The following is a 25,546-nucleotide window of genomic DNA, read 5'->3' as shown; positions in this document are numbered from 1 at the left end:
CGGTTTTTCAAAAGCTATCAAGTTTATGACACACGTTTAGTCCTACAAGTTAAAGGAATATTCCATTTTCTTAAAAGAAAAATCCAGATAATTTACTCACCACCATGTCATCCAAAATGTTGATGTCTTTCTTTGTTCAGTCGAGAAGAAATTATGTTTTTTGAGGAAAACATTGCAGGATTTTTCTCATTTTAATGGACTTTAATAGACACCAACAATTAACACTTAACTCAACACGTAACAAGAAAAATAACAAATATACACTTTTAAAGCACAACTTCTCGTCTAGATCCGGTCGTGATGCGCCAGCTTGACCCCACGCAATACGTCATGACGTCAAGAGGTCACAGAAGACGAACGCGAAACTCCGCCCCAGTGTTTGCAAGTGTGTTGAAAGGGGACCGTTCCTATGTTGTTGTATGTCAACTGATACTAATTAATGTCTTTGTGGCAGTTTATTGTTTACAATTGTCCGCAAATGTGCGTTTTATATATGTAACACGTGACCTCCCTACGCCACTACGCATTTACGTTAGGTCGCGCTGGACCGGATCTCGACGAGAAGTTGTGCTTTAAAAGTGTATATTTTTATTTTTCTTGTAAAAAATGACAATCGTTTCGCTAGACAAGACCCTTATGCCTCGTTTGGGATTGTTTATAGTCCTTTGAAACTCCGTTGAAAAAACTGTTATGTGTTGAGTTAAGTGTTAATTGTTGGTGTCTATTAAAGTCCATTAAAATGAGAAAAATCCTGCAATGTTTTCCTCAAAAAACATAATTTCTTCTCGACTGAACCAGGAAAGACAACATTTTGGATGACATGGTGGTGAGAGAATTATCTGGATTTTTCTTTTAAGAAAATGGAATATTCCTTTAATCTTCACAGAGGAACACAACTTTTATGAAGTTTAAAAAAAAATATTTTTATATTTCTGGTAAACACATTTACACTTTAAGATTCATAATATTTGTATTCATCTGTGCAGATTTCCTTGTTGGACAAAACATGTGTCATAAACTTTTGTTAAACACAGATCTTATTTTTTTAGCGATAATCCAAAAGCTTATGGGAAAAAATAATAGGCTTTTTTGCGAGAAAACCAGTGTCCTAATTTCCGGGTTAGTCTACAAATATACGTCATCCCTACGGCATACTTGCCTACTTTCGCCCACTAAGCGTTTATAAACGCACCAAGTGGTTGTTTAATTTTACAAGGAGCAAACAGATATTTGAGAGTAGTAGGCAGGCTTGTGTATACTATTTTCTTACAAACCAGTCTGGTCTTTCGCCTACTTTTAACAAATACAGGCAGTATTATATTATTTTCTTGACTCATGTTTTGTTCTGTTACTTTGGAAGAAATGAATGACCATTAACGTTAAGCAGATTGAAAGCCATCTTGCAAACAAAAATAATCATTATAATGGACCAAGAATGCTTTACATACAGTACAAATTGCTTGTTTGTGTAATGTGTGGCTTTCCCACGACTTTTTCACTGTTACAGTATGTGAAGGCATCTTTTCACATTTCCCTGTTTGTTCTGGCCAACAGTGTTTGGCTTGTGTATTTGAACTTTTTGCCAATGTCACCTCTGGACGAGTATTGCTGCTGTATGTACTGGAGTTTTAGCTGGATGTGCTGTTGTGTTGTGGTAGATAACAAAAACACACAATATAAGTTATGAGAATAAATGTTGTGCATAGCATCTCTGTTGGTGTGTGTGTTATGACAGTATGGTCTTAATGCTGTTAAAATGCTGTTATTAACCAGATAACAGTTTACATTCTTCTTATTTGGTTTTTCATAGCATTTAGGAAATGATAACGCAGACTGAAGCTTGTATTTCTTTTGCGTTTTTCTCACAGTAACCTGAGATGTTTACACTTTTCTCTTTCAGTTCAAATATGCGGCTCAGTGGCCTTTTCAATATACTGCTATTCAGATAATATATAAATATAATTCAGACAAAATATAACAGTGATAAAAATGGCTTTGACCTTTCCAATGTGTTTTTTATATGTGACCCTGGACAAAAAAAACAATCATAAGTAGCACAGGTGTATTTGTAGCAATAGCCAACAATACATATGAGCCAAGAATCATTAGGACAGTGTTTCCCAAACGTTTTCACCGTGCGGCCCCCCCTTGTGTACGGTGCATTCCTTCGCGGCCCCCCAAAGAAAATTTGTGACAAAAAACTGTTCTAAAACTCAACATTTAAAAAAAAACCATTAAATTATACAAAAAGTGGTGCTTTTGATTAGTAGCCTCATCTTTTAAGGTTTAATATAAAGAATTCATGATAAATTAATGTATTTTATAAAATGTCATAAAACTGGGGCCCCCCTGGTACCACCTTGCGGCCCCCAGTTTGAAAACCACTGCATTAGGATATTAAGTAAAGATCATGTTTCATAAAGATATTTTGTATGTTTCTTATCATAAATATATAAAAAATTAATTTATCATTACTAATATGTGTTGTTAAGGAATTCATTTTTGTCAACTTTAAAGGCAATTTTCTCACTTTTTTATATTTTTTCAGATTTTCAAATAGTTGTATCTTGTCCAAATATACTAACAAACCATACATCAAAGGAAAGATTATATATTCAGCTTTTAGATGTATAAATCATATATATTTCCAAGGAATTTTACCATTGTGACAGGTTTTGTGGTCCAGGGTCACATATTGTCACCGAAGACAAACAAACTTGAATAATTGAGTTCCTTTGACCATTTCTCTCCTTGTCTATTAAAGTCACCGTGAACACCTGACTTCCGAATTGTGGCGCATTTCCAAGTGATAGGTGTCATGATCAATGCTTTGTTTTTATTTGCAGGTTTTTAAAGGTGCCAAAGAATGCATTGAAAAAAATACACTGAAAAAACGAACTTTTTGGTGTAGTAATATTTATTAGATTAACTCTCATAATTTCTACATAATAATATTAACATTTATTGAGAACTAGATTTTCCTAAGTAAAATGATGATAAATACACAATTAATTTATGTAAAAAATGAACTGTGTGGGAATAGTAAGTCTTATTAGATATTTTCTTGTATTATTTAACTGTTTTATAGTCACTGCACATAGTCCTAAAATAATTAAGTAAATTTTAATCAAAAACTTTAGCAGATTCAAGTAAAAAAATCTTAGTTCATTTTACTTAAAAATATTAAATCCATTAAACTCAAAAATCTAAGTAAAATGTACTTACATTTATTTGCACATGTTGTAAGGAATACCCACAATTCTTTGTGCCTGAATATTTTTATTTTTTAAGCATTATCACAGAATAAGAACTGATAAGAACTTTACTTAAATATTTGATAAAGTGATGTCATAAAGGTTTAAGCTCTTATATTATTGATGTTGTTTTGTTGTAAATAATAATTTTGTGAAGCCACCGTTCAGGTGATCAGTGTTTCTGTACATGAACCCTGTTCAGAACATTGTATTGTAATTCTCTCCACAGTGCTGATAATGCATGTCAGAAACACATGTGAGTTTCTGTTCCGAATCAAGTTTATTCAATGACTGACTTGTTGTCAGTCATGAATTTTGTGTTATAATGCCATTTATAACACTAAAAATAACTAGGAATATGTTAAAGAAAATAACAAACAGAAAATATGATTTATTTAATATTATTAGGACAGCAATGCTTCAATTTTCAAAAAAACCTAATAGACTTTACCTAAACGATTAAAATAAATCTAACTTCTAAATAAAATAATTAGTAACATTTAATTAATTATTTAACATATGTTTTATCATGCAATTTTAAGTAAATTTTATTTGATTTTAGTAGGTAAATTTTACTTAAAAAAAGTTTGTGCAAATTGTTACGAGGATTTTTTTAAGTAAATTTTACAAGTTGTTTTTTTCAGTGTATGTTAAATTGTTCTCTGATATCTTCATAGAATGTATGTAAGTTTATTAAGTGTAAATATTATCCAGAGACTGTTTTACATGTCCATTTACAACCCTAGGATTTATCCCAAGAATTAAATGGTCTATTAGCCTATTACCTTATTTGAAAGGGTCATGAATAATAATGTTGAGCTCTGCTTTGATTGGCTGTTTCTCAGATGAGCTCTTTTAAGTAGTGACAATTTACTCAAACGTTGTTCTATATTGCTTGAAGATTTTCATGTTTTCTTAATAGCTGAAGCTGAGGAAAGATAAATAACACATAAGCCCTATTCGGACGGGATTAGTTTTACAGGGGGACCTCTGAGAAAATTGTGCTTCTCAGAGATCCTCTGTGTTTTTAATCCCGTCTGAATCGGCCATGTCTGTGTTTTTCTCTGACGACCTTCGTAAGAATTCCTGAGCAATTTACCTACTGTTTTTCGCCGAACTCAGAGGTCCTTTGAGAAATTTAATCCCGTCCGGATGCAAATGTCTGTGTTTGCCCGCAATATCTTTTGAAAACGAGGTTCATTTCGTATTTTGGCCAACGTGATCTGCCGTAAGGTCTTACTAATGCGCATATATTGTATTTCCTGAGTCCCATTCATTCAGATATGAATGTTTTTTTGCATTTGGCAAAATAAAATAATTAAATCAAGACAAGCTGAATATCATACACTGTTAAGACTGGCCACTGTAATATCAGTAACGTTATAAGAAACTCAACGTTCAAAGTTGTTCAACTTCGGAATGGTAATGTTAATTAATAAAGATAATACATTTTTATTAATCATTATTTCTTCATTTCTTTTGTGTTTATTATAAGCAGACAGTTATATAAAACATGTAGGCTAACGTTACTTTAGTAGGATTTGTATATTTTATTTTGATTTGTAAAAATTAAATTAATAAATTACATGTTCTGTCATAATTTTACATTTAAAGCAAAATATTAAACATTACAAACACGCGTATCCAGACCACGTGCTACTGCAACGCCCAAATGCATGAAACAGACACTCCCATCTCTGGAATAGCCTGCATCATTTTAATCCCATCCGAATCGGTACATAAAATCACAGACGTCCTGGGGGGCACGTTGAAACTCAAACGTCGTTTGGAAAACTAATCCCATCCGAATAGTGCTATAGATAGAGTTCTCTATACACTGAAAAAAATTATTCATTGAATTTAATCAATTTTTTTAAGGTAAGTGGTTGCAATCAATTTATTTAAGCTACATTTAAACAAAAGTTTTATATTATATTTTACTTTACTAATCTTTTTTGTTTAAAAGTAGCCTAAATAAATTGATTGCAACCACTTACCTTAAAAAAATGTATTAAATTCAACTAGATAGAAAAGTTTGTTGACAAACTTTATGTTGGCTTGCCAAAGCGTAGCCTGTACGTTTAAAAAGGTTTGACAGATGTATAGTTTAGTAGGCTATCTGGCTGTTAGTATGTTTAAGTATGAAGCTAGCCTGATTTAGCATGAAGCTAGCATGATTAGCCTGAAGCTAGCATGAAGCTAACATGGTTAACATGAAGCTAGCATCAAGTTAGCATGATTAGCATGAAGATAGCATGATGCTAACATGAAATAGCATGAAGCTAACATGATGCTAACATGAATAAGCATGAAGCTAACATGATGCTAACACGAATTAGCATGAAGCTAGCATGATGCTAACATGAATGAACATGAAGCTAGCATGATGCTAACATGAATTAGCATGAAGCTAACATGAATTAGCATGAAGCTAGCATGATGCTAACATGAATTAGCATGAAGCTAGCATGATGCTAACATGAATTAGCATGAAGCTAGCATGATGCTAATATGAATTAGCATGAAGCTAGCATGATGCTAGCATGATGCTAACATGAATTAGCATGAAGCTAGCATGATGCTAACATGAATTAGCATGAAGCTAGCATGATGCTAACATGAATTAGCATGAAGCTAGCATGATGCTAATATGAATTAGCATGAAGCTAGCATGATGCTAATATGAATTAGCATGAAGCTAGCATGATGCTAGCATGATGCTAACATGAATTAGCATGAAGCTAGCATGATGCTAACATGATTTAGCATGAAGCTAGCATGATGCTAACATGAATTAGTATGAAGTTAGCATGAAGCTAGCATGATGCTAACATGAATTAGCATGAAGCTAGCTTGATGCTAACATGAATTAGCATGATGTTAACATGAATTAGCATGAAGCTAGCATGATGCTAATATGAATTAACATGAAGCTAACATGATGCTAACATGAATTAGCATGAAGCTAGCATGATGCTAACATGAATTAACATGAAGCTAACGTGATGCTAACATGAAGCTAACATGATGTTAACATGAATTAGCATGAAGCTAGCATGATGTTAACATGAATTAGCATGAAGCTAACGTGAATTAGCATGAAGCTAGCATGATGCTAACATGAATTAGCATGAAGTTGGCATGTTGCTAACATTAATTAGCATGAAGCTAACATGATGCTAACATGAATAAGCATGAAGTTAGCAAGATTTATTATGAAATTAGCATGAAGCTAGCATGAAACTAGCATGAAGCTAGTATGACTTAGCATGAAACTAGCATAAGGCTAACATGACCAAAAGACCCAACCCCCATGTCTCTATGATGTTCGGATCCAGAGATATAAGGCTTTGTTTATTATGTTGCTAGGGTGCTCATATTTGGTTGCTAGGGGCGTGGCTTAATACCTCAATAAGAATCCTTAGAGACTGATTGGATGCCTGAGTAAAATGAGCCCACCCCCATGTCTCTGTGACACTGTGCTGCAAAGATATCCATCTGGGCATTTTATAATGGCAGTCTATGGGAGATGTTGCTAGGGTACCCAAAAATGGTTGCTAGGGGCGTGGCTTAACAGCTATGAGACGATCCAGAGAGACTGATTGGATGCCTGAGTAACATGAGCCCACCCCCATGTCTCTACGACACTCTAAAGTGAAGATATTCCATCTGGGACGCTTTTATTCCCTTATATGGGCACGTTCCTTGCCCCATTATAAGTCAATGGGGAAATTTGGGTGCCTCTTACACCCCAGGGGTGAGACTTACACCCCAATGTGATGTATGTTCTTACAGAGCCTGCCAGCCTCTTCAAATGTGGTAACCCACAAGTTTCTACAAATTTCTCGCTTGCAGCTATGACCCGTCAAAGTTTGTCGCAATGTTAAGTCAATGGAAAATTTGGGGTGTTTGAGCGCCCCGTTTAGGAATTCGGTAGGTCCCATCAGTTAGAAAAGATATAGCATAAATCTACGTACCAGTCTTAAAAGTTTTGTAAAGTTTTGTGGGTGTAGCTTGAAAGCTCTAGGAGGAGTTACTGTTAGAAAAAGTGTGGACCAGAATAATAATAATAATAATAATAACTAGATATTAAAGTTTGAAGACAAACTTTATGTTGGCTTGAAAAAGCGTAGCCTGAACGTTTAAAACAGTTTGACAGAAGTTTAGTTTAGTAGGCTGGCTGTTAGTATGTTTAAGTATGAAGGTAGCATGATTTAGCATGATGTTAACATGATAAGCATGGAGCTATCATGATGCTAGCATGATTAGCGTGAAGCTAGCATAATGTAAGCATGATTAGCATGATGTTAGCATGATTAGCATGAAGCTAGCATGATGCTAGCATGATTAGCATGAAACTAGCATGATGCTAGCATGATTAGCATGAAGCTAGCATGATGCTAGCATGATTAGCATGAAGCTAGCATGATGCTAGCATGATTAGCATGAAGCTAGCATGATGCTAGCATGATTAGCATGAAGCTAGCATGATATTAGCATGAAGCTAGCATGAAGCTAACATGATTAGCATGAAGCTAGCATGATGCTAGCATGATTAGCATGAAGCTAACACAATACTAGCATGATTAACATGAAGCTAGCACGATGTTAGCATGATTAGCATGAAGCTAGCACGATGCTAGCATGATTAGCATGAAGCTAGCACGATGCTAGCATGATTAGCATGAAGCTAGCATGAAGCTAGCATGATTAGCATGAAGCTAGCATGATGCTAGCATGATTAGCATGAAGCTAGCATGAAGCTAGCATGATGCTAGCATGATTAGCATGAAGCTAGCATGATGCTAACATGATTAGCATGATGTTAGCATGATTAGCATGAAGCTAGCACAATACTAGCATGATTAACATGAAGCTAGCACGATGTTAACATGATTAGCATGAAGCTAGCACGATGCTAGCATGATTAGCATGAAGCTAGCACGATGCTAGCATGATTAGCATGAAGCTAGCATGAAGCTAGCATGATTAGCATGAAGCTAGCATGATGCTAGCATGATTAGCATGAAGCTACCATGATGCTAACATGATTAGCATGAGGCTAGCATGAAGCTAGCATGATTAGCATGAAGTTAGCATGATTCTAGCATGATTAGCATGAAGTTAGCATGATCCTAGCATGATTAGCATGAAGCTAGCATGATGTTAGCATGATTAGCATGAAGCTAACATGATGCTAGCATGATTAGCATGAAGCTAGCATGATGCTAACATGATTAGCATGAAGATAGCATGATTCCAGCATGATTAGCATGAAGCTAGCATGATTCTAGCATGATTAGCATGAAGTTAGCATGATTCTAGCATGATTAGCATGAAGCTACCATGATGTTAGCATGATGAGCATGAAGCTAGCATGAGGCTAGCATGATTATCATGAAGTAAACATGAGGTTAGCATGATTAGCGTGAAGCTACCATGATTTAACATGAAGCTAGCATGATTAGCATGATGCTAGCATGATTAGCATGAAGCTACCATGAGGCTAGCATGATTAGTATGAAGTAAACATGAGGTTAGCATGAAGCTAACAAGATTTAACATGAAGTTAGCATGATTTATTATGAAATTAGCATAAAGCTAGCATGAAACTAGCATGAGGCTAGTATGACTTAGCATGACGCTAGCATGAAGCTAACATGACCCAAAGACCCAACCCCCATGTCTCTATGATGTTCAGACCCAGAGATATAAGGCTTTGTTTATTATGTTGCTAGGGTGCTCATATTTGGTTGCTAGGGGCGTGGCCTAATGCCTTAATAAGAATCCTATTAAGACTGATTGGATGCCTGAGTAAAATGAGCCCACCCTTATGTCTCTATGACACTCTGGTGTAAAGATATTTATCTGGGCTTTTTATAATGGTAGTCTATGGGAGATGTTGCTAGGGTACCCAAAATTGTTGCTAGGGGCGTGGCTTAATAGCTCTGGGGTGATCCTAATAGACTAATTGGATGACTGAGTAAAATGAACCCACCCCCATGTCTCTACGACACTCTAAAGTGAAGATATTGCATCTGGGACGCTTTTATTCCCTTATATGGGCATGTTTCCTGCCCCATTATAAGTCAATGGGAAATTTTGGGGGCCTCTTACACCCCAGGGGTACAGCTTACACCCCATTTTAATGTATGTTCTTATACAGCCTGTCAGCCTCCTTAAATGTGGTAAGCCACAAGTTTCTACAAGTTTCTCACTCGCAGCTAGGACCCGTCAAAGTTTGTCTCCATGTTAAGTAAATGGGAGTTTTGGGGTGTTTGAGCCCCCCGTTTAGGAATTCGGAAGGTCCCATCAGTTAGAAAAGATATAGCACACTAAGTCAGACCAGTCTTAAGGTCCGTGGAAAATTTGGTGCATGTAGCTTGAAAGCTCTAGGACGAGTTAGTGTCAGAAATTTTGGGGTGCTAAGAAGAATAATAATAACTAGATATTAAAGTTTGAAGACAAACTTTATGTTGGCTTGAAAAAGCGTAGCTTGAACGTTTAAAACGGTTTGACAGAAGTTTAGTTTAGTAGGCTATCTGGCTGTTAGAATGTTTAAGTATGAAGGTAACATGATTAGCATGAAGCTAGCATGATGCTAGCATGATTAACATGAAGTTAGCATGATGCTAGCATGATAAGCATGAAGCTAGCATGATGCTAGCATGATTAGCATGAAGCTAGCATGAAGCTAGCATGATTAGCATGAAGCTAGCATGATTACCATGAAGCTAGCATGATTAGCATGAAGCTAACATGATGCTAACATGATTAGCATGAAGCTAGCATGATGCTAGCATGATTAGCATGAAGCTAGCATGATGCTAGCATGATAAGCATGATGCTAGCATGATGCTAGCATGATTAGCATGAAGCTAGCATGATGCTAGAATGATTAGCATGAAGCTAACATGATGTTAGCATGATTAGCATGAAGCTAGCATGATGCTAGCATGATTAGCATGAAGCTAGCATGATGTTAGCATGATTAGCATGAAGCTAGCATGATGCTAGCATGATTAGCATGATGCTACCATGATAAACATGAAGCTAGCATGATGTTAGCATGATTAGCATGAAGCTAGCATGATGCTAGCATGATTAGCATGAAGCTAGCATGATGCTAGCATGATTAGCATGAAGCTAGCATGATGCTAGCATGATAAGCATGAAGCTAGCATGAAGCTAGCATGATTAGCATGAAGCTAGCATGATGCTAGCATGATTAGCATGAAGCTAGCATGATGATAGCATGATTAGCATGAAGTTAGCATAATGTTAGCATGATTAGCATGAAGCTAGCATGATTAGCATGAAGCTAGCATGATGCTAGCATGATTAGCATGAAGCTAGCATGATGTTAGCATGAAGCTAGCATGATTAGCATGAAGCTAGCATGATTTAACGTGAAGCTAGCATGATTAGCATGATGCTAACATGATTAGCATGAAGCTAGCACTATTTAACGTGAAGCTAACAAGATTTAACATGAAGCTAACACGATTTAGCATGAAGTTGGCAAGATATATTATGAAATTAGCATAAAGCTAGCATGAAACTAGCATGAAGCTAGTATGACTTAGCATGAAGCTAGCAAGAAGCTAACATGACCCAAAGACCCAACCCCCATGTCTCTATGATGTTCAGATCCAGAGATATAAGGCTTTGTTTGTTATGTTGCTAGGGTGCTCATATTTGGTTGCTAGGGGCGTGGCTTAATACCTCAATAAGAATCCTATTAAGACTGATTGGATGCCTGAGTAAAATGAGCCCACCTCTATGTCTCTATGACACTCCGGTGTAAAGATATCCATTTGGGCTTTTTATAATGGTAGTCTATGGGAGATGTTGCTAGGGTACCCAAAATTGTTGCTAGGGGCGTGGCTTAATAGCTCTGGGGGGATCCTAAGAGACTAATTGGATGACTGAGTAAAATGAGCCCAACCCCATGTCTCTACGACACTCTAAAGTGAAGATATTCCATCTGGGAAGCTTTTATTCCCTTATATGGGCATGTTTCCTGCCCCATTAAAAGTCAATGGGAATTTTTGGGGGCCTCTTACACCCCAGGGGTACAGCATACACCCCATTGTGATGTATGTTCTTACACAGCCTGTCAGCCTCCTTAAATGTGGTAAGCCACAAGTTTCTACAAGTTTCTCACTCGCAGCTATGACCCGTCAATGTTTGTCTCCATGTTAAGTCAATGGGAATTTTGGGGTGTTTGAGCGCCCCGTTTAGGAATTCGGAAGGTCCCATCAGTTAGAAAAGATATAGCACACTAAGTCAGACCAGTCTTAAGGTCTGTGGAAAATTTGGTGCATGTAGCTTGAAAGCTCTAGGACGAGTTAGTGTCAGAAATTTTGGTCTCAGAAAAAGAATAATAATAAAATATAAGTTTAATAGCAATAACAATATATTGGCTTTTTCAAAGCCAACATAATAATAAGTTTAAATACAATATCAGTATGTTGGCTTTTTCAAAGCCAACATAATAAGCTTAGATCGAAGAACAGTATGTTGGCTTTGTCAAGCCAACATAATGAATCTTTTTTTTCAGTGTAGAGCTCTGCCTATAAAGATACCCTCTTATCTTATGTCACTCCCCATAAAGGTTGTCTCTTTAAAGATTGGTGAAACTTTATGCTGAAAGTGACTATGGCACTCATGCTGTTGCTTATATAGCAAATTATTTTCTTTGCTTTTTGCATAAAAGCGTCTGCTTAATACCTAAATGTACAGTAATATACAGTTAGACCGTTACTATATTGACGGTTTCATCAGGAAGAACATAATCAAAGGCTTTTGTGGATTAACTTCCTGTATACTTCCACATAGAATCAATAACAACAGAGTCCTTTTACAGTAGTTTATTTCTGGTATAAGGGAAATAAATGACAAGTAAATTACCTTTTTTCATATATTATATTTAACGTGTATCAACTATAACACAGAGTTAACATTACTGCAAAATTAATGTATACAATGTAAGCTACAGGTCCTTGAATTCTTGCCTGGGTGCGCATCTCTCCGCACAGTTGTGATCCATGCCTGTCATCTCCGCTCGGCTTTAGCAAACCAAAACATATTATTTTTGACAAGATATTTGTTTCAGAGATCAGTCACTAGCCAGACTGATGAATAAATACAGACCGGAAGGTCACTTCGGCTCAGGCATGTAAACACGACAATGTGCGTGCGAGCGTCCGATGAAACCGTCTATAGCATAGTTAGACAACTAATCAATACTTTAATTTTATCATATAGCATTTTATTTTTAAAATTAAAGGTGGAGTTCACAATGTTTGAAAGCCAATGTTGATATTTGAAATCACCTAAACAAACCCCTACCCCAATAGAATCTGGACCTTCTTTTAAAAGACCCGCCCCACACATAGGCAACCCGGCAAGGATGTCGGTTAGTAGACACGCTTCTTACTGCTGATTGGCTATAAGTGTGTATTGGTAGTCGGCCCGTCTTTTTTTCCAAAGTGTTTTTCAAAAATTGTGAACTTCGCCTTTAATTATCTTGAAAAACTCAATACAAGATTTACAGTACAAGAAAGATTTTGTATGTATTATACTAACAATAATATATATATTTTTAAATATTAAGTTTATTATGGTTTTCAAAAAAAATGAAATTATTCATTACATTCACGCTTTGCTACACAGCAAATTCACCAGTGTAAAATGTACACTCCTGGTGTAGGTCTGGTGGTACCCATATAAACACCAGCAGTGTAGATTTAACACTGGTGATTTTGCTGTGATAGATGCTTTTGTCTTAAGCGACTTCCAGTGCATTGCAAGGTATACATTTTGTCAGTATGTTTGTTTTTGCTGAATGAACCCACAACCTATTGCGCAGCTAACGCAATGCTATACCACTGAGCTACAGAAACAGTAAACATCTTGATAGTCTGTTAAATTCATGAGCACACACTGCAGCAGTCACTAGATTTTCTGGTCAGGTTATAAATGGAAAGACTACCAAATGAACTGCATGCGCTTCCCAGGTAAATATTTATGAATGGCTAGAAACAGCAGAAGGTTTGTTGGGACTTCACCCAAGTATGAATCCCCTTTTGGATGCACATGCACACTGAACGTTCAGCCGATAGAGTAAGAGTGTGGAAGAGAAATACTAAAGGGCTGTATTCTGTATTTCTCCCCATAATAAAATCTACCCGACTGCTTTTGGGGATTGTCAGCTGTAGCCATGGCCAAGTCTCTGATACTCTTATTGGTGATATGCTTCATCTTTCTTCGGTTTGGACGTGGCACTGCCTCCCGCACCAAAAAGGCTGTTCCAGCTGTACAGAAAGGTACTGTATTTTTTGAGTCACATTCTTCATTTTCCGGTCGCATGGCTCCATAAAAAACCTTTTACATCCAACCTTTCAGTTTCACAAAAGATGCGAGAAAGAAATTGAATGAAATTGAAGGTTGAATGAAAAAAATTTTTCTATGGCATTACCACTTTGGCAACCCCATTAAATGTGACCCTGGACAAAAAAAAACAATCATAAGTAGCATGGCATATTTGTAGCGATATCCAAAAATAAATTATAGATTTTTTTATGCCAAAAAAATCATTAGAATAGTAGAAAAAAATCATGTTCCATGAAGACATTTGGTAAATGTCCTACCGTAAATATATCAAAAATGTATTTATTATTAGTAAAATGAGTTGCTAAGGACTTTATTTGGACAACTTTAAAGGCAATTTTCTCAATATTTCGATTTTTTGCACCATCAAATTATACAGATTTCCAAACCAAATATTGTCCTATCCTAACAAACCACCCATCAATGGAAAGCCTATTCAGTTTTTTAGGTAATGTATAAATCTCAATTTCAAAACATTGACCCGTATGACTGGTTTTGTGGTCCAGGGTCACAAATGTTTGTTGTCTTGATTTAATCTCTGGTCTGATGTTTGTCTGTTACAGAAGAAGATGACATAAGGACACAGATTGACAAAATATGGCAGGAAATTAACTCTTTAAAAGAGATGCAGGCACTTCAAACAGGTAGATGAGAAAATTATTTTGTCTGAACAAAAAAGCTTGTCATACTTATACCAGAGATTTTTATTTTCATAAGATAAAGTCTTTGGTGTAAGATCACGGTGTAAGTCCCCTGGGCACAAACCTTCAGACGCTTCTTAAAATTACATGTAGTTTAAAACAACAAGGGCGACCTTGGCTAAACAAACTTAAGAAATGCTCATTTTGGTACATCATAAAGTGATAGTTCACAGTATAATGAAATTTCTGTCACCATTTGCTCACCTTCAAGCAGTTCCAGACCTGTATACATTTCTTTTTTCTGCTAAATACAAATGTAGCAGATCTGGGGCACCATTGATTTCCATAGGAAATAATATACTATGGACGTGAATGGTGCCCCAGTTCTGTTTGGTTATTAACATTTTCAAAGTATCTTCATTTGTGTTCAGCAGAACAAAGAAATGCAAAAACTTTGAAAAAAGAATGACTGTAAATCCATATATGTACACATCTGTATCTTTTCAGTTTGCTTGCGTGGCATTAAAGCCCACAGGAAGTGTTACCTGATTTCTGAACGGACCAAACATTACCATGAGGCGAACGAGGACTGCATCGCACAGGGAGGAACCCTGGCTATTCCCCGGGACATCAACGAAAACGATGAAGTGAGAGATTACGCCAAACGCAGCTCGCCCGGATCCAAAGATTTCTGGATAGGCATTACAGATATAGTAAAGGAGGGCCAGTATGTAGATGTGAACAGTCAGCCTGTCGCTTTCTTTCACTGGGATCGCTCTAAAAAAGAGCCAACCGGAGGAAAGAGAGAGAGTTGTGTCGCTCTTTCATTGGCAGCACAGGGAAAGTGGCATGACGAGGTTTGTCGCAGCCAAAAGAAATATGTGTGTGAATACCTGATACCATGATGATGTGTATAACAGCACACATGCTGTAAAGTTATAAAGACAGCCTGTTAATGAAGCTGGTCAATAAATGTACATCATTGGTAATTTATAATCTGTCTTCTTTATTTGTAATGTTTGTATATATTAGTGCCATTGTTTTGTCTAAAGATGCACACCAGTATTGGGTTTTTTTGTTTGAAAAAATTACTTAAAGGTGCAGTGTGTAAATTTTAGTGGCATCTAGTGGTGAGGTTGCGAATTGCAACAAACGGCTTAGTCCACAGCTGACCTCTCGCTTTTGAAACGCATAGAGAAGCTACGGTAGCCGCCACCAGACAAACATGTCATCGTCTGTGACAACTTAGTAAAAAAATTGTCCGTTAAGGGCTTCTTTAGAAAAATGGTGGCACAAAATGGCGACTTCCATTTAAGGGGACGCCCGGTGTATGTAGATATAAAGGTCTCATTCTAAGGTAATAAACACATAACGGTTCATAATGAAAGTTTTTTTACACCCCTAATAATACAGTTATGTATTTTATTTTGCATTTCTGTCAAGAGATCCTGCTAAAAGTTACACACTGCACCTTTAAATGTCCTAATCTAAACCATGGCCGGGAAACCCCGATAGATTTTATATAATCTGATATCATGGTACCACTACAATACTTTCTTGTAAGGTAAATCTTTCTAAATAATTAGGGCTTTATTTTCCCATCAACATAAAAGTTAAAACCACAATAATATTAATAAAAAGCATGTGTATTTTTATGTATTTATTCTTAAAGGGATAGTTCACCTAAAAATTCTGTCATCATTTACTCACTCTCATGTTGTTACAAACCTGTATAAATGTCTTTGTTCTGATTAACCTGAAGGAAGATTTTTGAGGAATGTTTGTAATCAAACTGTTTGTGAGCCCCATTTACTTCCATAGTACTCTTTATTCCTATGGTAGTGAATGGGGCTGAATAGCGGTCAGACACAGATATAGCCTTTATTATTGCAAGAATGATACAGATATTAAGGGATTTTACAGAGTGTGAACAAGAAACCCTTAAAATTATGGAAAAGTGTTAAGAAATTTGTTTATGTGAATAAATTAGGTGGTTTCTTCTTGCAGTAAGATAAATTACAATATACAGATAAATTGAAAATCTCAGGTAAAAATAAAATTGGGATTGTTGAAGGGATATTAGGCAGTAGCTTATATTGTACTTTATTTTTGTTGCAAAAATAATCGGTGAAGCGACGAATGTCGGAAGTGACGCAGCCTGATGTGAAGTCTCGCGAAAGTGCGATGCGGCCATTTTTCCTCCATTGATTGCTGTTTGTGCTTGCAGTCCAAACAGACAGAAAGTAACACACATTAAAGTGGATTTCAAGTTATTTTGCACCAAACATTGGCTTTGATATCGACTCGTTTTGGCTGACATGCTCATAATGTTTTCGCGAGGCGACTTGCAGAGCTCGTGTTGACAGGATCTCGGCTGGAGGATCAAATGGAAATGGTGCCCAGCGAAGAAAATCAGCTTGTGGCCAGAGAGGTGAGATTGTCGGGGTTTATTATCAAACACAAAACCATACCATCAGTTTCTATAAAGCACGCCTAATAAACAGAGACTTGTGTCTAAACGAAAGCAGCGCGAGGCTGGGAAAGTGCGCATCAGGACTCGGCTCAACCGTTAGCATGAGAATGTTAGCAACAGCTTGGCTAACTATTAGTCAACAAGTTCTTTATTATGGTTTAATATGTGAATAAATCATTTATTCTGATGGTTGTTTTAGTGGAGAGACTAGATAGGGTGTTGTCATTTTTGCTGTGTGACTGTAAACTTTCTCAAAGCTTGTCAACTATCACGCAAGAATGAGTTTAGGGGGTGCTAAACTGTGCGCCATAGTTTGTGTGTTAGCATAAATGACACAGAACTGATTTAGATTGAATCCACTACTTCACATTATTCGTGGACGTGATTCGAATTAGTCGCACTAAATCTGATTTATTTCACATTTTTGCTATTCAAAACAGTCGATTGATATTTTAATACTTTCGTGTAGAGAGATAAATAAGGATTTAAGCTATGGGCATAATAGCCGTCATGCTAAATAGTAAATAATAACGTTTTAGTCATCATTATACAGTTATTTGTAATAATATGAGTTGGGTAGGTCTGTGATTTATTTTTTCATATAGGTGGAAAGATTATGTGTTACAAAAGGTGTAAGTGTTTACATCCAAGAATGATTTCTCATCTGTAGTGATAGAATGTTATCAAGTTGTAATAGCCTAACCATAATACCACATTGCTCAGAAAACATATTGAATATTTAAAGCAGAGGCTTATTCAGATTAAATCCACTTCATGTCTTTGTAGATAAATCTTGATAATCTTGTTTTATTATTTTTGCTTAAAGTTTGCGAGATCCATATAGAGCATCTGGTTTACTATTTTGGGCTGTGTATTGACATTCATTAGCCTTAATTTTAAATGGCACAGACTGTACATTGATCATCCAAGCAGTTAAAAAATTGGATGATCAAAGTTAACATAATACAAGTTAAATATTAACATGACTGTAGTTTGATCTGTTTTTATATTTGGAAAGATCCCAAAGTGAAAGCAGTGATACTTGTAAATGTTAAGAGGAAGCAAACGTATAAAATAAGAATGATCAAAACACTTTGACCTGGGATTGTGATCGGTTATCAATGTATTCACAGTCTGTTTACTAAACTGTTTGAGATTTCATTCATTTTTTTAGACAACCAATAAGATTTTTTGTCCTTTGTGATCCTATAAATTGGGCTGCAGGATTAACATGACCTTTGATGGCTCAATGTCATTTACCTCCTTGTGAATCTCTTTTTTTTTAAAGGGGTAGTTCACCCAAAAATAAAAATTCAGTCATCATTTACTCACTCTCATGTTGTTACATACCTGTAAACATTTCTTTGATCTGATAAACACGAAGGAAGATATTTAAAAGGAATGTTTGTAACCAAACCGATCATGAGCCCCATTCACTTCCATAGTAGGAAAAAGAATACTATGGAGTAGGGAGGCATAACGATTAATTGCGATTAATATATGTGTGTGAACTGTGTATAATAAATTTGTATAGATAAATACACACACATGCATGTATATATTTAAGAAATGTTTACATGTGTATATACATTCGCATATTTATGTATAATTTATATTATATAAATATAAATACTTATATATTTTAGTGCTGCCACTAACGACTAATTTTCTAACGACTAATCTTTCGACTAACTTTTCGAATAGTCGACTATTCGTAACGACTAATTAAAAAAACTCAAGTGTTTGTTATTTCATTGTGTCCATTTTATTTTGAACCCACCGGTGTCATAAACAATATGAATAACTTAAATGTTACCAAATAAAAAATTACAATGTAAACAATATAAATAATAATAAAAACTTCCAGTGCAAAGTAGATGCTTAACAGAAATATGAAATGTTTCACTTCTACTCTTTGATCTTATGTTGCATTTTAACACAACTGAATGGTTACATATTATCTGTTCTGTTGTAGCCTATAAACTAGTGACTAAACATGACCCATCACCTTGTTTTTTATCCAACCAGCTGTTCCTTTAACTGCTGCTAAAATCCTGATTTAGATATGCAAAAATCACCATACATTTACATTGTAGCTTAACTGCTGTTGCTCTTCTCATAATTGTTGTTGTGTTTTGAGCCATTTCTTGATTTTAAATGCGAGTGATATAGCACAGACAATTCGGTGCAAATTCAGAAATATAAGAGAATACACTGTTGTTGTTACATAGACTACAGAACACGGCATACAGCATCATAGGGAGGGAGAAAGCTCGAAAACAGACTACTGCTAATCTTTCTTCAAGTCATGTTAACTCGATCAGTCGTCTTTGTCAGAGACATCTGTGAATGTTGACGTTTACGCAAAAAAGAAAGTACATTAAAAACACTGCCACCTTTTCACTGTCACGTAAGAGAGAGGCGCGCGCGGTCGAGGCGCTGCAAGCAACATGTGATAGAGAGAGAGAGAGAGAGAGAGAGAGAGAGAGAGAGAGACGCGCTGAACACTCGCAACAATGAATTGAGCCGTTTAAAATAGTAAAATAAAAATGTAAATGGGAATCATGAAAAATCTAACGTTATTTGTTGCGTCCAGTGTTGATTCCGTGGCGGAATCACGAGCAAACACTGATAGCCTTTAACATCCAAAGACAGAGTCATTGTACTTCTCAAAAGAGTTAATAAAACAGTAAGTTACTGACTAGCTCGCCGTTTCATTAATAATCATATAACAGTTACTTACGTTGTCCTATTCTCTGTGGGTGTATCGTCAATAACTCCCGAGTGTTTTCGTTTGAGATGCTCGTGCATTGTCGTTGTGCTCCTGTGATAAGCCAGCGACGTTTGGCACGGTGTGACAGACCACTCTTTTATCACAACTTGGCTTAAAATACTTTCATACTTCGGAAGCTTTCCGACTTATAATTCCATAGACTTACCTGCCACCGCCAATTTTTCAAAATGAAAGCAGTGAAGGCAGGGGGAGAGGGAAGAAAGATGATAGCGTAGCAGATTAACCAGCAGGGCGCGCACAGCGCACAGACTGGTGTGGAGGTGAATTAAATTGAGCCATTTGAGACATGAGACAGAATTACAGTGGGCCGTTTGAGACGGAAAAAAATAAATATGCGACTCCTCGACTAAAAAAATTGCCGTCGACAAATTTTCATCGTCGATTACGTCGACTACGTCGACTATTCGCGGCAGCACTAATATATTTTTTTTTTCTTAAAATTTTACATGCATGTGTGCATTTTTATAAATACATAATTGTTATACACAGTTCACACACATATATGATGTAAACTAAACCTTTAATTTTGCTATAGATTAATCACGATTAATCGTTATGCATCCCTACTATGGAAGTAAATGGGGCTCATGAATGGTTTGGTTCAGTGCTTTAATTTGGCCGGAACGCACCGGTACTCAGTACCGCCACTTCTAAAAATAGCTCTTGAGCGTACCACCACCTCTCCCTGAGCCCAGAATGTGCTTTTAGCGTACCGGAACGCTCATTTGCACATCTGTTTAAATCAGAGGTTTTAATCCTTTGGCTGCGCTGGCGCTTTTCAGAGCACTCTTCACAATGTACACTTCCTAATTCGTCCCACCGAGAGCAGAGACTACATTACCCATACACCCTTGAGTTTACAAGTTAAAAGCGCATGCATCGCCTTTGCTGTCAGTCAGCCTCAACGTGGTGTGGAGAGGTGTGACTCATACCCGTCAAGTATCCCGTTTTGGCCGGGAAAGTCCCGTATTTTACCCTTCTTTCCCGGCGTCCTCCTGTATTAGTATTTTCCCTTAAATCTCCCGTATTTTATCTTCCGTAATTTCGCACGCAAAGGTTGTGATCTATAAAAAGATCCTAAAGATCGCTAAAGATCCACTGATTCCGCTAATCCACTTCGTGTCTTCCCGCCCGCTCCGCAGCATCTCTGTGTGCACTCTCTGCCTGGACGACAGTTTCTGATGTTCGTTGCATTAACAGGTAGATTTATTACATTATATCAGCTGTTAAACCGCAGAATTACTCATTTGGAAGTTTGTTTATGTATTTGTAAAATGTAAAAGTGCTAACAACTTAGCAAGCAAACAACAACAAAATATCCACATTCTTACTATTATCGCTTGTCTAATGGATTTAATGTTCCCGATCAGATCTAAGTTAATATAAACACTAAATTTGCTGTTGTTGGCACACTTTGTAGGCAAAAATACAAAAAAACACAAATGGCTTCACAAAACAAAGACGGCAAGGGAGGCTGCTTCTAAAGGCAGTTCAACATTGCAAACATGGATTCAAAGATCCATCAAGCCAGCAGGTAAATCATATTGAATATTTTTTGTCACACTTTAATTCTTGTTATTATATTTCCCATTATAATCACTTGTCTAAGTTGATGCTAGTAATATAACTAATAGTACCACCCCCTTTGGTGCCCTTTTTGGTTTGGGACACTGCCCAACGAAAATTCAATGAATTTGAACGACGTGCACAGTAGTTTTACCACCCGCAAAATGGAAAACAATGGGAAAAAATAAAATGATGACTTTCTAGTTTTAAATGGCCAGTATTTTGTTATTCTTGAACCCATAGACATGGTCTTGGTGTCATTTTAAAGTTTTTGTTTTTAAGCTCTTTCTATCTGAACAACTAGTTTTAGCATTTGACCATGCTGAAAATGTTACTTATATATCTACCTTTTGCCCATTTCATGTCTGTTCAATAGCTATTTTTAGATCAAGCAAATCCACAAACTTATATAAGGATTTATTATTTTTTACAAGCTCGTCTGTTGACTGCTGAATATAAAACCCCTTCAATATAGAAGTCCAGTCAGCAAAAAAAAAGAAAAGAAAAATAGAGTACTGGCACTTCTTTTGGGCCACTTAAAGCACTGGTTTGGTTACAAACATTCCTCAAAATATCTAATTTTTTGTGTTCAGCAGAGAAAAAGAAATGTATTCAGGTTTGTTACAACATGAGAGTGAGAGAACGATGACAGAATATTCATTTTTGGGTGAACTATCCCTTTAAATTGTGCCATTGACATTTTCATAGTTGTTTTTCTCTGGTGCCACCAGATTACCTTCAAAGCAACCTGGGCCTTTTGCTTTACAGCTGTGCCAGTGTTTAGAGAAGTTGGCTGCTATCACAAGGGTTACCATGATACCACCTTAACCACAATACCCTTGTGCAAAGCCATTATCTCCAAAGACACCATCTTTAAAGTTTGAGTATTGTAATTCACATCGAGTCCCTGTGGCTGCACTTTATTGTCACATAGACTTTAATCTTACCTGGATAGGCTATTAGTAATGAAGGCCATGAAGTATAAGCTTTGTTAAGAATGCTGCTTTAGCTATTATTTCACATGAGGTTGCATATTACCTACTACCTCTCTCTGGATCTCAGCCCACATTCACCATCCCCAAGATCTGATCCTTTTGATGCTGAAAGGAGAGGCCTGAAGAGCAACTACCGGTCCCCAGTGTTAGATAAAACAGATGTTTAGCATTCTCACAAGCAGGAAGAAGAAACATAAAAGCTGTTGAGAGTTACAATAGCTATGGATTGTCTTTTATTGGTCGAAAGCAGTTCATGCGGATCTATTATGATGCAGGATTTTGGGGTCTGCTGGTTGTTTCAAAGGACCACCTGCTAATCTGTAATTAAGCAGAAGGCTTGAGGTTTGAGTTGTACCCAGCATTGTGTGGTACTTTTTTACCTTTGTATTAAGCATTGGCCATTATTCCACAAACTGTATTGTATGCATACACCTATAGGGCTATAATACTAAAGCTAAACCTTAAAGTCTTCTGTTTATTTAACTGTAAGTTTACATTTAATTTTGTATGAAGTCTAAATACTTTTTTTAAAAATATTATATTGTTTATATTGTTTATTTTCTAACGTAGAAGTAAGTTAAGGGACCTATTTCACTCTTTTGTGCGAGACGTCCGTTTCAATAGCCAGCCGGTAGAAAACAGTGTAGTGGGAGCACGCATAAAACATGATTTAAACAGTTAAAGGAACAGTATGTAGGATTGTGGCCAAAACTGGTACTGCAATCACAACACTTGTGGCTAAAACTGGTAGTGCAATCAGACAACTGGTGGCCAATACACAACATGACAACATAAACATCACTTGAGGGCTGCAACTCCACTTTTTAAATGACAATATCCTGGCCGGACCACTGTTGTGAGTGATATAAGTATTTGAAATGAAAATGATTTCTTAATGTCTAGTGACATATTAGGGCCATTTTATGATTAATTAATATAAATTTCTTACATACTGTTTCTTTAATATTTACTACACCTGCCATGTATAAACCAGTGTGAGGATGAAATTAAGAAGTGGCTTGATATATGAAAGATATTCAATCATTTCATGTTGTTGCTACGGTGCTGACGGGTCTTCAATGCGCAAATATAAAAGCACAGAGACATACAAGTATCTTTACAATGGGAAAGTCAGTCGAGTGTTTGTACATGGAATAGACCAAGACTTTGTGTTTTTAACCTTTTCAGGCCATGGTTTAAAATTGGGATGTTAACAATTAATCGATCTTCGATTAATTGTCGATAAGAATTAAATCGATAAAAATTAACGATTGTCGACAAAGCAAGCACGTGTGTCCGGCGCCTGCGCAAAGCACATACACAGCTGGTGAAAAAATTAAACAAGCGCAAAGAAGTTAAACTAGCCATGATCACAACGATGCTTGATGCCAAACACTCACTTGGGCTTTATAACCTCATTCGAGACGAGGCTGGCTGCTAACGCAACGAAATGGCATCCGCAGTGGATCTGAGAGGTTCCGATGCCGAAAATCTAAACACAGTTAGGATACTGAAAGCAAAGACCCTCTTCAGGGAAGCCTGCAAGATTAGCATAACAACGCTGCTAACGCTGCTTTACACAGGGAAGGAGACCAGAAGCCGTTTTTAATAAACAGATAAAATGTAAAACTTACATTCTGGCAAGAAACTGTTAAATGTAAACTGTAACTGACTGTCGTTACACTCTGAACTCCCGCAACATATATCATTGATCATCATCATTACTGGCTGATGCGCTACACGCTAAACGGATTTTCTAATGGAAGGTTGAAGTCTTCATAATAAGCATCTTTGCTGAAAGTACGCCGCAGGTCTAAAGCTGAGGTGACGACGGGAAAAATGCCCTTTGTGTGCTTCTTGGATATAATTACAACAAGTGATGTATCAACGACTCAGAAAGCAAGGTGAACAACTAGAAAAATAACACTTGATGATAATGAAAACTTATTTTGTCATGGACGCACGGACTTTCATCCGACTGTGCGGAGTGCTCGTTATGAGGCGGAGTTTACTGTGTCTATTAGTCATTATATTTCATTACGAGATTCAATTGATGATTTTTATCAAAACACCAACTACATTGACTCATTTTACAATCCCACTAGCATGTTATTTAGACAAAATAAAAACTTTTAATTTGCGTGAGGAAGCTGGCATTTTTACGCACACTTTTATGTCATTGGCTATATGTCACTGCTGTAATGGCTTATTGCAGTATTACTGTTAACGATTATTCGATTGATTGATCGTTAATTTAAATGATCATCGAATATGGGAAAATGCATATTTTGACATCCCTAGTTTAAAATGTCACAACTGTCCCTCTAGTGTGAGGTTTTTTCAAACAGCAATTTTTAATCAAGTTTTTATGGCGACACATTAAGCTTCACGCGGTCCGACAGTCAGCAACATCTTTCTCATTCAACACATTGTAAGTTGAACAAGCCATAATAAACATATTAAACTATTACATGTATTTAGTATTGTTGTTCGCTTTATTAAAATACTATTACATCGCTTCCTGCGCACTACACTGGAGACATGAGCTTATGAAATGATTTGCTTAACTAATAAGCCATTTATGTCATATATATTCTGTACTGTAATCACATTTTGTAATAATAATATATGTTATAATATAATAAATAAATCAGCATATTTTTATCAGCATAATATTAGTTGAACAATTATTGTTTTTATTGTTTACCTGCAGTGTCTGTGAAAGGTTTTACTGGATGGATGTGTGCATACAGATAATGGGTGCACATGCGCCACATACACATTCGGCTCTTGTGCATGTATTATGGTTAAAACAAATGTTTTGTAAAGATTTACTGCATTCCTACCAGCTTTAATGGCAACCACTAACTGCGCAAATTATGCTGGTCTTTCTAGGTTTCATAATGAACATTAACAAGCCAGTCAAAACGGCTCACTCATTTTTCTTGCAATACGAATTAGCTGTAGTGACTCACCGGAGGTCTTACTCAAAGATGGCGGCGCCCACATTTACATAAAAAATAAGGTGGATTGGAGGAGGCTTCATAGACTTGGCAAATTCATTTGTTTAAAAGTTTGTATGTACAGACGTTCGTTGGGGCATTTTTTGCTGTTTATCCCAAGGCTTTTTTTTAACATCAATAGCGTTATTGAATTTATACCGTACCGTCCGAAATATAGAAGTATTCCACAGATAGAAATATGTGCTTTAAGCAACAGCCTCTGGTGGAACGGCAACAGCATTCTGGCCTTGTATTGCGCATGCACGACTTTAACTGCTACTTTGCGACGTTCTACTGTAACTGTCTACTACGGGAGAACAGCTTTTTTCCGTAGTCACTACAACGTGAGAGATTATGTAAATAAATGTTATGTTTTATGGCATATGACATTGTAATTGCATCAGTTTATGATTGTACCACAAGTCT

At 36.5% G+C, this 25,546-nt stretch overlaps 2 protein-coding genes across 3 annotated transcripts in view; both read left to right on the top strand.

Moving 5' to 3' along the window:
• The first annotated feature begins 12,964 nt into the window (after positions 1-12,964).
• clec3a (C-type lectin domain family 3, member A) lies at positions 12,965-15,263 on the top strand. Its single transcript, XM_055210727.2, has 3 exons — positions 12,965-13,585; positions 14,213-14,293; positions 14,798-15,263. The coding sequence occupies exons 1-3, from the start codon at positions 13,480-13,482 to the stop codon at positions 15,193-15,195; spliced, it is 585 nt and encodes a 194-aa protein (XP_055066702.2). The 5' UTR covers positions 12,965-13,479; the 3' UTR covers positions 15,196-15,263.
• A 1,179-nt stretch (positions 15,264-16,442) lies between these two features.
• usp47 (ubiquitin specific peptidase 47) overlaps positions 16,443-25,546 on the top strand; it is a 42,258-nt gene continuing 33,154 nt past the window's right edge. For both annotated transcript variants that reach the window (XM_073859414.1, XM_073859413.1), the window contains exon 1: positions 16,443-16,721. In XM_073859414.1, the coding sequence (XP_073715515.1) occupies positions 16,677-16,721 (45 nt within the window). In that variant the 5' untranslated portion in view covers positions 16,443-16,676. The remainder of the gene's footprint in view (positions 16,722-25,546) is intronic.

This window comes from Misgurnus anguillicaudatus, chromosome 21, assembly GCF_027580225.2.
Source record: "Misgurnus anguillicaudatus chromosome 21, ASM2758022v2, whole genome shotgun sequence".
NCBI classification, from domain to species: domain Eukaryota; kingdom Metazoa; phylum Chordata; class Actinopteri; order Cypriniformes; family Cobitidae; genus Misgurnus; species Misgurnus anguillicaudatus.
This window is presented reverse-complemented; position numbering and strand designations above follow the sequence as displayed.